Source organism: Stegodyphus dumicola, chromosome 11 (assembly GCF_044657685.1).
Source record: "Stegodyphus dumicola isolate Sdum_Otavi_A_Nest chromosome 11, ASM4465768v1".
In the NCBI taxonomy this organism is placed as follows: Eukaryota; Metazoa; Arthropoda; class Arachnida; order Araneae; family Eresidae; genus Stegodyphus; species Stegodyphus dumicola.
The window spans coordinates 143,371,032-143,385,587 of record NC_140778.1 but is presented as its reverse complement, the minus strand read 5'-3'; the positions used below and the strand labels follow the sequence as shown (position 1 = coordinate 143,385,587).

Genomic DNA, 14,556 nt, shown 5'->3' with positions numbered 1-14,556 from the left:
TTTATTTTTTCGGAATAATATATTATTTTCATGGTTTTAGATACGTGCACTTAATTTACATATGCTCTTAGAATATAAATGATATTGTAAATTAGTTCACAGCAATAATACATTTTATTTTAATTTTTGCAATTAAAATTTTCTTAATTAAATTTTATTTTATATTAGCACTATACGAATAGAAATATTTGTTAAAGAGTAAAACTAATATATTTTAAGCCAAATTCTCTTTTAAACAACACTCAAAAAATTGGGCGGTGCCTAATTATGCTAAACTAAACTTTTAATGCCTAGGAAACGAAAATGTTTTTGCAAAGAATTTTTAAATAATAAAATCAAATTTGAGCTTTATCAGCTAAAACTGGAAACCAATTGGAAACAAAAATTGAAAGAAAACGCAAACTTGGTGAAATCTTAGGACGACCATCTAAACGAAAATATATTTAATTCTTCAGATGACCAAATTGTGTTCCTTGAAGAATTCAAAGCTGCTCTGTAGATACAAAAAAAAAAAAAAAAAAAAAAAAAAAATGTAGTTCTTGAAAAAAGAATGCGATAAAGTTCAAAATGTCCAATATCAGAACTGAGTATTTAAATATATATATATATTGTATGTATCAAAATTATTATACTTTTCAACTTTTATATTCTTTTCAGTTGCATTTACATACAAGTGACTGGACAGAACTCCGCAAGCATGTGCCACCCGAAGTTCTCCCAGAAGAATTAGGAGGAACTTTAGGCCCAATTAATAATGAAGAATACATAAAATTTTTTCTTAGCAAGCAGAATTATGTTGAACAGATAAACAATGGTGGAATCAAGGTAAAAACCTGAGTTAAAATTCTATATTAATTTCATGACGTCATGCTTACAAGGAGAAACAGATGAAGAACACAAGGAGATTACCGAAGATAACGACTTTCCTCTTCTGTACATGCTGAAGTTTTGAATACTTATATTTCTTTTCCTTAAACTTGTGAAATATTTCTGTACTTTTCTGTTAATGGGGTGCCATACTAATCCTCTCTGTATCTTTTCAATTTTAGTATATGTACTGCCGAAGCGAGTGTCGAAAAATGTGGAGCAGGTTTCAAACCCGGTGGCCTATTTTTATCGAATCATGAAATAACAGTGCAATGTTCAATGTGTGCAATGCCAAGACTGTGTGCGATGCTGAATTTGTACAATTCTTTGATATTTTTAAACAAAACAAGATTCCTATATATATGGGGAGAACTGTTAAGTATAGCAATCTGTTGACGCCTGAAAATGTCACAAAAATGCACGAATTCGGCATCGCGCACAGCTTTCGCATTGCACACATTAGATGTTAAAAATGCATTTTTTTTGCATGAAGCGTTACGTATCGTTAGGGCTGCCGCCATCTAGTTAGACTACGCGACAACTTTTGGCGCAATGTTGTTCCCGATTAAGAGAAAAGTGCCAATATTTCTACAAACAATTTGGAGAACTTTTATAATAAGAAAAGAGAAAGAAAGAAGAAATTTTCTTTGAAAATATTCGAACTATCTTCTTGTAGGCAAGATTTATTGTTTTTTTCGTATGACATCAATTTTATTGGACTACGGAATGCAATTGAATTTTTGACAGAAACTGAATCCATTTCACAACACTTAAGTGTTTGTTTTTATAATCCTTATAGAATTAGATAAATTTATATTATTAAATGAAATAAAAACTACATGAAAGTTTCTGGAGTGCGTTCCTCATAAAAGATAGCTGATGTAAATAATTTTGATCAAAAATATCATTTATTTCCCCTGCGATTTAAATTTTTATCTCAAAATTTATATTATTTAAAAAAGTAATATAAATGTATATTATTAAATTATTAGTTATATTATTGAATTATAATTTATATTATTAAATGAAACTATGTGAAAATCTCCAAAGCGTGTTTCTTCATAACATACATCTGATCTGAATATTTCTGATAAAAAATATCCATTAACTTTCTCCACGAGTTTTCTGTATCAATTAGTGAATATGTATAACGCATATGTGTTAAGATTGCTAAGTTCTTTTTTCTCTTGTTTATTGATGGCATGCATTACCGAGCCAATGGTTAGGTCAAGCAGCTAGATATGAGCAAGCCAGAGGAGATAAATAATCTACGTAACCTGTACGAGCAGATACGTGAGAGTCATGGCTGTCAAATTCACTATGAAAATTTAGCTTTGCAAATTAATCGCTTACAAGTCGAATTAGTGAGTTTACAAAACTCAAACGTGCCTAAAGCAGATCCTAGGTTCATTCAAATGGAAGAGCGACTTAAACATCTTACTATCATTCACGATACACCCGCAGACGCCCATCCCCAAGGCATTAGCAACTACTGCGGTTTTCCGTAATACCTAATATACCTTTCCCAAGCCCTGGAAAATTATGTTTCCCGGCTGATTGTCTTCCAACCTTTCCGATTCCATTAATGCAATGCATTCAGGAATTCACCTTTAATCATCACCTCTCTCTCTTTCAATCTTGAATAACAAGTTGAAAGCAGAAAGAATTTCTCGTCCCCAGCGTGGACTTCTTATCCAATTCTTTCACAGTAAACCCTTAATGGTTTCGTTCACCCCCCTTTAGCCAATGCTCATTCTTAATTACTTCAGTTTTCTTAACGAATTTGTGGAGGTAATTGCATTAAGTTGCAAAGGTACTCCGGAAAATATCGCCTTGGGCCTTGGGCCAAAGAGCAAACATCTGATGATAGCCGGAACACATCAAGCAGAATGCTTGACAATCTCGGCATACGTGTAACTTGGAACTTGGAACAAATGCACCCTGGTTCGTACGGAACACCCAGATTTATCAAGATCTTAAAATACCTGAATTTCAAGATGCTATATTAATGTCAGCACACAATTTCTTTAAAAACATCACAAATTCTCAATATGAAAATATCCGGAATCTTTCTAATTATGATCCAGCTGAAGAGACACTGGTGAAACGTCCCCGCTCAATTCACCATAATTCAAAATGGTAACTGTGCATAATGTAAATATTTTCTTCATTTATTTCGTATTTAACCATAATTCAAGATTATGTGCTTATTGTGATTTAGTGTTTTTTTGCATCTGCAAAGCTATAGACTATTTTAGTGATTTCTGCAAAGAAAGGACTATTTTAGTGATTTCTGCAAAGAAAGGACTTTGTTTTTCACTTAGCCACAAGGACTCTGCCATATTTATTTATAATTATTTTCAATTGTTCATATTTTAATGATCGGGTGTCGCTTTCGCCATCTTCTACAGTACTAAGTGCCTCACTACTGGTTCACGTGACCGCCACGCCTACTTTGCTAGGACTTTAAATTTTAATTTAATTCTCAAGAATTACTGCGAATATTTGCAAGTTTTTCATGATTATATGTTAAGAAAAGACTGTGTTTTCATCTTACTGCAACTCATGCTTTGACTCTCAATTATTTGAGAAACTATGACTTAATGCTTACTTTGGCATCTCCAATAAGAACGTGACCGTTTAGTCATATGACCTACTTCAGCTACTCTTACGTATCTCTGCTCATTTCAGTCAACGTCATTTCAATCAGTTACTACCGGCGTCCCGCAAGGATCAAATTTAGGCCCGCTTATCTATTTATTTTACGTGGCGGACTTTCGTAAGGTCCATATCCCTGATAATCACTTTCTCGGCTACTACGCTGATGATACCGTGCAGTGGCGTAGCGACGGGGGGGGGCAAAGGGGTGCATGATGGCCCGGGCGCTGCTCCTAGAGGGGCGCCAAATGGTTTCCAAACAATACTTTCCGGAAAATTTCAGTTTTTGAGCCGTACGAAGACAAAATTTAAATGAAATAAATTTCTTAATTCTTTTCTTCTGTAAACTTAAAAAGGGAGGGAAACACATGCCATACGAAACGTAATAAATTTTTATGGATCCATAGTTAAAATTTTACAGTGAAATTTTAAAAGCAAAATTTGCAATAACTAACTGAAACAGAAAAAAATATTTAAAGACAATTAAAGGCACCCCTAAATAAATTGAAAACACTGAAATACATTATAATTATCCGACAACAACTTTAAAAACAAATTACCATGAAAACGTTTAGACAATTATTTGGAATGACCATTGTGAAAACCAAGAGCAAAGTTTTCACCCAATAGCCAAAACCATTTCACTTACAGCATTACATTTAAAAAGGCCTTTAAAAGAATTTCACATAGCTAAAACCAAGTACCTCTGACTACAACAACAAAGAACGTTTTCGAACAACGTGGTAAAAGATTGCTAACATGGCCGACGGCATGCTGCATTCTTTGATGCTGCTTTGTTGCCTCCTGATGTTATTTCGCACATGCGCAGTGAGGTACGGAGAGTGGATAGCTTTGGAATGGTTTTCCCCTTTAAAGTAAGCTTCATGGATATACATAATGTGTCTCTTCGGTCTGACGGAGCCACATTTGCTCCGGGGAACCTTTACTTCTTCTCCTTAGAGATTCTTTGGCTGAACACTGGTAGTTCGGTCCGAGGTTCGAATCCCGCGAACGTGCTGGCTGCATGGGTGTTTTCGTGGTTTTCCACATGTGTAACGTGTATACGAGCCAGTTTCCCTTAGAAAGTCCTCCACGAAGGCATCCCTCCTCTTAGGCAGATAGCCCTAGTGTGCTTTGCCATAATTAAATACACCACCACATCACTTTTCAATTGTTTTTAATCTCCTACTACGAAAGGAATGCTGCAGGTCGCTTGTCACTCCTTATCTTAAACACATAGTTTTCGACGTCACAGACTAAATTTGCCTATTCCCAACTTTGTAAACATTATAATTTTCCTTTATAATCTATTCTATTTCTTTTTGTTCAAAAAGATTGTCGATTATATGGTTATTTCATACCGAACCCACAATATCCCCTAATTGTTTTCAGCAGTGAATGTGACTGCATGACGTTACTCCGCAGTAGAAAAGAAACGGAACCTAAAACTCCACTACAGATCTATAGAGAAAATGTTTTTCCAAACCTAAGAGTCGCACTTCAAATACTACTTACTATTTCATTATCAAATGCTAGCTACGAACGTTCGTTCAGCTAATTAAAATACATTTTCACATATTTATAATCAACAATGGGACAAGATCCCCTAAGCCATCTAGCATTTTTAAGTGTGGAAGGAAAAAAATTTGAAAGGATCGACTTTGATGAAGTAATGATAAATTTGCTTTTCAAGACTTTGATGAAGTAAATGACAAATTGGTGGAAGATATGCTTTTCAAGAGGGTTTGTAGTTCTGAATCCAGGTGTTGTTCATCCGCAAGGGCAGCAAAGTTTATTCGCGAAGGAACGGCTAGTTGTTCAATACGAGACAAGGTGTCTGCAACAATATTCTGCGAACCCTCAATATAACGGATATCTTTTGAAAATTGCCCTATGAAGTCTAGGTGTCTCATTTGACGAGGAGAAGCTTTATCCTAACGCTGTTGAAAAGCATAGGTTAAGGGTTTGTGATCTGTTACGATCATGAAAACGCGTTCCTCTAGCATATGTCGAAAATATTTGACAGCTTCATAAACTCCTAACAATTCGCGATCGTGATTGCTGTATCTGGTTTGTGCTGGTGAGAGTTTTTTTAGAAAAATGTGAGTCTCCATAATTCTTGATCTTTCTAAAACTGCTCCTATAGCTGTTGTTGATCCACGCTGAGCAACGTCAACGTGGAGAGACATTAGGTTATTTCTGGGAAGCAGAGGATATGAAAAATATGCAACGCCTTCGCCGGGAATCGAACCGCGGACCTGTGGAGTACCGGCCCAGCGTGCAGAACCACTACACCACGAAGGCAGGCTAGGAAAGAGGGAAAAACACCTTATAAACGTAGAGTGATAATAGTTTAGATGCGGAAGGATACTGCAAAATTTGTTGCCGAAATTAAATCATTTTTGCATTTTTGAAACACTTCGCGGGATTCTGTGGTCCAGGTTATGTAACACGTTTATCGTTTTTCTTGCTTCAAACCAAAAAAGAATTTAGAGGAGCTGGTATGGTCGCTGCATAAGGTAAGAAACGTTGATAAAAATTGAGCTTAGCAAGATTCTTAAGTCCTTCACTGAAGATGGTACGGGTATATCGGGGATAGCGGTGACTCTGTCTGGAAGGGGTCGAACGCCATCAGCGGAAATTTCATGACCAAGAAAGGATACTCTTGGTTGGCCAAAAACGCATTTGGAAGGATTAAGACTGACATCGTACCTTTGAAAACGTTCAAAAACTGTTCTCAAATGTGATAGGTGTTCTTGCTCTGAAGAGGAGGCGATTAAGACGTCATCAAAATAAGGTACACAAAAGTCGAGGCCGATTAACATCTGATTCATGAAGCGTTGGAACGTTTGAGCAACATTGCATAAGCCGAAAGTCATGACCCGAAATTCAAATGGTCCAAAAGTCGTAATAACCGCAGTTTTTGGAATATCAGCTGGGTTAACGGGCAATTGGTGATACGCCCGCTCAAGATCAAGGGTTGTAAAAATAGCTCTTCCCTCTGAAACTTGCATACAGTCTTGAATGTGAGGGACTGGGTAACGATCAGGAATTGTAGCTGCATTTAACCGACGATAATGGCCACACGGGCGTCAGTTACCATTTCGTTTCCGAAATAGATAGAGCCCATGAACTTTTTGAAGGACGGCAAATTCCCTGTTCCATCATGTATTGAAATTCCTCTTTGGCAGCTTTAAGCTTGTCCGGAGGTAAGCGTCTTGGTTTAGCTGCAATTGGAGGTTCGGTAGTTTCAATATAATGTAGTACATCGTGCTTGGGTTCGAAAATACCTATAACTGGGCGCGTGTTTGTAGGGAATTCTTTGAGGAGTTGATGCCATGGGGAGTTACCCGAAATCAGTTTAATGCTCAAATCTTGACTAATGCGAATTACTCTCGAAATATATCTAACGGTGGATTCTTAAGATCGATAAGCAGAAAATTTTTGAAAAAAGTCAGCGCCACTAATAGGACTTGAAACAGTAGCAATAATGAATGGCCATTGGATGTTGCGGCGCAATTCTAAATCAACAGATATCAGGCGTTCATCAAAAGTTTGAATAGGAGTTCCATTTGCTACATAAAGTTGTAAGTTGGTAAGGCGCTTTTGTTCGTGAAAATGTGGTGGAATGACAGAAACATCAGCCCCGGTGTTTACAAGAAACCTCAAGCCCGAATTCTTTTCGATGACGAAAAGGCGTGCAAAATTCCGGCCGCTGTCGTTCACAACTTCGAGCAACGGCCCTTCTCGTTTCCCTGGTCGTTATAACGACACGGTGGGCGGCATTTGTTTGCCTTGTTTCCAAATTTGTGGTGGTAAAAACAAATACCCGGATTATGAATACCCGACTTTCATAACGTTTCCTCAGTGGGTTACGACGTGTATTTCGACCACGTGATGAGCGGTTGCGCTGAAAAGTTTCAGCTTGATGGCTACTAACTGAGCAACCTGTTTGGACAAATCATCAATTTGAGTCTGTAACGCCACAATAGCAGGAGCCTGCACTGAGTTTATTTGCGCTGGAATGGTCAGCTCGTGAATTTTATCAGCGGTTTCGGGAAGATTTTTAAGTGGCTTCGTACTGACCGCTAAAATGGTTTGCATGTTAGATGGGAATCTATTCATCCATATTGTTTTGAGAATGTTATCCGTTAGGTTACCGGCGGCTAGACATTTTACATTTTAGACAGCGATTGAGAAGGCCTCATATCACCCAACCGTAAATCGTGCAATAACTGCTTGATTCTGTCTCGGATTCTTCATAAACAGAAATTAGTTTTTTTTTTTTTTTAAAGATTTGTATTTGTCCGTCGCCGGTGAATTCAGAATTATTTCACGAGCTGATTGCAGTACCTCTGATTATAACGCGGCGATCGCTGTATAAAATTGAGTTTCGTTGGCAGTAATGTGACTCAACTGCGCATAAAATTGAATGAACCATAACGATGGGTCTCGGCGACAAAAAGGCGGTGGCTTGCGACTCGCGAAAATTGTAAAGCAGCATCGTTGTCATCCACTTTATATCAATCAAATATGCACAGTAATAATATGTATAGAAAAATAATCACTATGTATATAGTGACACAGTTTCTTGGTACTTGAAATCAGAGAAATTGGCGTCTCAAATGCAGCCGACGATACATATATCCGCTGAAATTATGACAGAAATATGTTGACTCGCCGGAATGCGGCACAACGCTTGAAATGACAGGTGAAATGTCTTACTTGCATCTCATCACACTGGATAACTTACTGCTGCTCAGAATCTTGACATATAAACTCCATATTCGTGCAACATTGAAGGTTGCTATTCGTAATAAATACGTGTCACCAATTATGGTAGTACAATTTTTTGAGACAGATCGTTAAATAATTATAACAATTGAATAGAATAAATATTATTTTGTTTTTGGTTGCTATGGGTTACCAGACTGGCAGAATTGAGTTGTAGTAGGCAAGTTGCCACATATCTATTTATCTGTAATGTATATTAAACTTTTAATTGTTTAAAAACTGTACTTTTAAAAAACACTTATATAAATATGTAAAATAAATAACACCTTTTTAACTAATTCTAGATCATCGTACGTCTGATTTTTGTGCCGACATAGATGCATTTCCTAATCCAAGGCTAGTTGTTAGGTAGTGATTATCCTTAATATATTTTTGAGTATTTTATGGCAGATTCAGCATTTTATTATTATTTGCATTATTTTCTTATTGAGAATATATTCTATATATTATATTACTGAAAGTTTTTTTTTCGGGGGGGGGGCGCCAAAAAGTATTTTGCCCCGGCCGCCAGTTATACTTGCTACGCCACTGATACCGTGCTAGCAATCAAATCTATGAGAGCGGAGCTTGCCATCCGTAAACTGCAGGATCTCATGCCTCAGACAGAAACATTGTACACAAAGTGGCGCATTGTTATAAATGCTCAGAAATCTCAACTGTTAATCGTCCGCAGAAAAATATTCAGAAGTCCTATAAATGCTAAATTAGAACTTTTTAAAACAGAAGTTTCAGTTGTCAAAAAGGCCAAATATTTGGGCATTACCTTAAATAATAGACTCACCTGGATAGATTACGTTACGAACGTGAAAAGAAAAGCTGTTGGTGTTATGACACAGCTTACGCCGTTAATTGGGAAGTACTCGTGCTTAGATCTGCACAAGAAAAGACATATTTATATTGCAATAATTAGGCCTGCATTTACCTACGCCTCGCCAGCTTGGGCTGCCTATACTAGGAAGCATGTGTCAAAATCACAAGTTCTGCAAAATAAGATTTTGAGGGGCATTACCAATGCCCATTATTATGTCTCGCACGAGACACTGCATAAAGACTTCAAGATTGAATACGTGAACCACTACTTACATAGAATGAACACTAATTTCTTCACCAAGGCTCAAAATTGTACACACATGCAATATTTTAAAGTCTTTGATTACTACGTACTAGAAGAAGATTATAATATTAGACCCTTCGCCGGGCATCTCACTAGGGATTTAAACTTCCCGACCTAATCTGTCTCCTAGGTTCTCTTGATTCTATACTGATACACTTAGGTATTTTCAGCATGTTTTCAAATTTATTAATGTTTGTATATAGTTGTAAATAGCTTGATTTTGAATGTAGATTAATTTTGTAAATAGCTTGTGAAGTATTTTTGTTATCGAAATTCCAACATTTTGACTTGTGCTTGCATGTCTTATGTCATCGGCCTCTAATGGCAACTACTCACAGAGCCGAATGCATCGCGCTTTGCGCGATATCCCGGCGATATTGGTACCGACTAGACTAGACATCAGTCAACGAGGCATTCCGCCCCTGATCCCCGTACGTGTAGGTTGCTCGTGTTGAACGAGGCATCGGCGATGGATAAGCCTGACAACGAGGATGATGGAAACGGCGTTGCTATGGATAAAAGTAGATTTAATACTGCTATCCCGCGTGAAAGCTGTGTCGGACTGCCGCTACCAAATATTAATATGGATAATGGATTAAATACGGACGATGACAATGTGAATTCAGAATTGGAAATAATGCGTGAAAGACTCCGGTATTTAGACATCGAAATTGATCAGATGAAAGCTTCAGTATTATATAGCTAACTAACTAAACTTTATACCGCCGTCCGTTCAATCAAGAACACTCGGGGATGAGCGTCACCCTAACGATGAATATTACACACCTGCTGCGCCCGAGATCCCACATCCTCGAGACACCAATAATTTTACAAGCTTCTCTGCTAAACGCTCAGCGTTCAGCCAACCCACCGCTAAACGCGGACCAGTCAAGACCACCGTCTGGGCTGTACCGACACCACGGTGGGGTGGGCGATGACAACTTGGAGCGATGACTGGCCGTTGATTGAGGCTACCTGCCAGCACTACACGGTATGCCCCTCTCTTCAGGCTTTACATGGAATACCAAGGACAGCAGTGACCAGACACTCAATGGTCCAGTTTGCTATTTGGCTACCAATACCCTGGTGGAGGGGACTGACACCTCCCGACCCATTAAGAGCAAGTATGGACTTACCCCATGGACCATCGGGAACCGCCATAAATTTTATACCCCCGTGGCCGACACTGCCTAGGTACAAATTCTAGCCAGTTCTTTGCAGAGTACTCTACGTCGACCCTCGGGGGGGGGAGGCTTCAGTATAGACTTACCAGGCGAGACGTGCCGTTACAGATAACGATGTGGTTACTGTTCCTATGATGAAGATAATTAAGCAGATGAAATCTCAAGCAAAGGAAATTAGGGCTAAGTACGATTTTTCTAGCATTTCAAGCATTAACCACCAGTAAATAGTAATAGCCAGGCTAATAATTCTAAAGCTAGAAATAAACGTAAGTTAAACTCTAATGTTACTAATGTGGATAATGAAGGTTTTAAACTTGCCACTAAAACTGCTAAGCAGCAGAAAAATGAGAAATTTAATGTTAAGATTGCTACTATCAATAAATTTAAGGCTTTGGAAAACAACGTAAATGGTGACACCCCAGACAATCAGGCTGTGCAGCAACAGACGACTGTTACCGGCTGATTATGGTTAACCCCGGCCAGGATACCCACGAAGAATTTTTGCAAAAATTATCGAAAAGTACAAAAGCTAAATTCCTTGGCTAAATTAGCGAGGAATTGTTAAAAATCTTGCCCCACAGTCCAGAAGACCACCGCACGTTGAATACATTATTTCAAAGTAAAAAAATAGAACATTATGTAATCAATGCAAAATACGAACAACCTATTAAGGTGGTAATAAGAGGTCTTAGTATTACGACTAACAAACAAAATGTTGTTAATGCTTTGACCGAAAAAGGTTTCTCAACTGCCAAAATCACGCAGCTCATGAGACGAAAGACCAGAGCACCTATGCCGCTGTTTATGATTGAAGTGGTTAAAAATGAAAATGCGGATAATATATTCAATATTAAGGACTTATTGCTTTTCTCTGTGGAGGTAGAAAAATATGTAGCCAAAAACCAGGTGCCCCAGTGTTACAATTGTCAACGCTGGCACTATTCATCGAAAAACTGTTTTTTCACGCCTCGATGTGTGAAGTGTTCGGAACCGCACAAAACCATGGATTGTCCCATAAAAGGACGAATTGAGGAGCCAAAGTGCAGTAACTGCAATGGAAATGACACAGCCTCATATCGAGGTTGCAGTAAATTCCCAAAAAACAAACCACCTATGAGCAGAAAAGATAATATGGTCAAAATTGAAATTTCTTACGCCCCAATGGCTAAAAGACAGAATGAACACCCGAAATTTAGACCATTCGAAAGAACCCCTATGTCGTCCTCTGCTACACTGAATGTAAACGAAACTGAAAATATGTTTGATATCAGTACTTAGAATAATATAATGTCTAATTCTCAGACCAATAATAATAGTATTTCTAATAGAAATTTAAACAGAAAAAGTATTATGCAAAATTCTACTGATAATAGCCAGGTATCTGAATTCGTTAACTTTATCAAGCATGTATCTAATTTGAGTAATATTTTTGTTATGCAAAATATATCTGTTATGAATAATGTTTTTAAAAAATATATGCCTAAGCGTAATGCTGTCAGGGATACCATGAACAGAATGTTCTTATTTTTTAAATCATGCGTGAAATTTCCGATAATGTATCAGAGTAATAATAACCAAACTTTAACAATTGTTACATGGAATGCAAATGGATTGCTCGCTAAAGCTTACGAGCTCAAGGAATTCATACACGAATTCTGTCCCGACATTGTACACATACAGGAACACATGCTTGGCCCAACGAATACTTTCAGAGCTTGCAATTATGTTACCCATAGACGGGATCGACCGACGGCAGGGAGATATGCTCCCCGAGGAAATGCACGTGGAGGTTTGCTTATTTTAATAAAGCGCTCCATTTCTCATCATATCACGTCATTACATTAGAGACCTTAGCTTATTACACTCACTCCAAGCACATCATGACCAATCACTATTATCTCCACCTATTTCCCAATACACACACCTGCAAACTCTGTAAAGACAGATTTGCAAACTCTATTAAACACTTTCAATCGAGTCATCATAGATGGAGATTTCAATGCACACCACCGCGAGTGGAATTGCTGAGATATTAATCAACACGGACGCATTATTCATAAATTTGCCGAGGCAGCTAACATTAACCTAGCATTCCCAGTTAAATACTACCCACTGTAGTATTGGTAGACCAATACCAATACTACCCACCAATACTACCCACTGTAGTATTGGTAGACCATCTGTAATTGATTTCTTTATCTTAAAAAATATTAATAACCCTGACTATATTGAAAGTTTGTCAGAGTTATCGTCAGATCATAACCTAGTTATGATGGAAATCAAAACCAATACATACAGTACACCACACAGAAGAGCCCTTATTACGTACTGGGCAGGTTATGCCAAAGCTCTAAACAACACCCGGTACACGCTCAAAGCAATACAGACGAGATATGAGTTAGACGCTTTTACAAATAGTTTTACAGAGGAACTGCACAATGCATTAATGAAAAATAGTAAGGAGATAAGAGAGAAAAAAGATTTAAAAATAGTGCCATAAGAGAGCTAATTAGAAAAAAAAAAAAAAAAAAAAAAAACATGCAAGGAAACAATGGCAAAGGTCCAGGTGCCCGGCCGACAAAGCTCTAACGAACAGACTTAACCAAGATGTCAGGACTCTTATAAAAAAACACGCACAACTCGACTGGGCCAGATATTTGGAATCGCTTTCAGCAGATGATAGCTCTGTCTGGAATGCGGTAGCTAAGTTTAAAAGACGCAACACGAAGATTCTGCCCATTAACGGCCCTTCTGGGATTGCTTACACTGATTTTGAGAAGACGGAATGCTTCTCAATTTCGCATACACAACATCCATCACGCACAAACAGAACACGTTGTGTCTTCCCTCATTACCCAATTCAATTCAAGAACGAACACTAACAACACACCCTTAATCATGCCATTGGAAGTTAGTAGTTATACTGAGCAGAGGAAAAATAGAAAAAGCTCTGGTATAGACAAGATCAGCAATAAGATGATCAAAGAAATGGGTCCGAAGATGTTATGCAAATTCCCGAAATTAGTAAATGCCATGCTCAAAATTCAACATTTCCCAACCAGTTGAAAAACTGCAGTCATTGCTCTGATTTTAAAGCCAGGAAAAGATCCTTCCAATGCCACCTCATATAGACCGATCAGCCTGCTTTTCCACACTTAGCAAGATCGCTGAAGCTGTAATACTAAAACGAATCCAAGACTTCATCGGCGATAACAATCAATATTTTGATTCCTCAACAACATGGATTTAGGCAGAGGCATTCAACAACACATCAACTGTATCGTGCTACAGAATTAACTGCTGACGGGCTTAAAAAGAAACGTATAACTGGTGCCCTCTTTCTTGATAAATCGAAAGATTTCGATTGTGGTCTCATACAAGTTAATAACTCTACAGGGTCTCACATACAAGTTAATAACTCTACAGGGTCTCACATACAAGTTAATAACTCTACAGGGTTTCACATACAAGTTAATAACTCTGGGTTTCCCAGATTACATCATAAACATCATTAATTCCTATCTGTACGATAGATACTTTGTCGTTCGTTATAAACAAGCTCACTCCACATGCAGAGAAAGCCTCAAGGGAGTTTACTCTCCTACCCTATTTTCAATTTATACGAACGACATTCTACACAACACCCTCACTACACTAGCATTATACGCAGACGACACTGCAATCCTGCACCAAAACGCGTCTATGGCCGCAGTTGTACAAGCATTACAAGAACACATCCATGCATTACAGTCCTGGATAGTTAAGTGGAAAATCAAAACTAACGTCGAAAAATCAGAAGCGGTGTACTTCACCAATAAAGTCAACATAGATCTGAATATCAAAATATCCCCTGGACTAAGCATGTCAGATACCTTGGTGTTATTTTAGACAAAAAACTCACTTCGGCCCCACACGTTACATACATTTTGAATAAATTTC

The 14,556-nt window shown here is 37.8% G+C and overlaps 1 protein-coding gene and 1 pseudogene across 3 annotated transcripts in view; one reads left to right on the top strand and one right to left on the bottom strand.

Annotated features, from left to right (window-relative positions):
• LOC118200810 (alpha-tocopherol transfer protein-like) overlaps window positions 1-1,716 on the top strand; it is a 228,572-nt gene extending 226,856 nt beyond the window's left edge. For all 3 annotated transcript variants that reach the window (XM_085827278.1, XM_085827280.1, XM_085827279.1), the window contains exon 5: window positions 658-1,716. In XM_085827278.1, coding sequence (XP_085683404.1) covers window positions 658-837 — 180 coding nt within the window. In that variant the 3' untranslated portion in view covers window positions 838-1,716. The remainder of the gene's footprint in view (window positions 1-657) is intronic.
• On the bottom strand, window positions 974-1,073 carry LOC146994414 (U6 spliceosomal RNA; annotated as a pseudogene).
• Window positions 1,717-14,556: the final 12,840 nt, after the last annotated feature.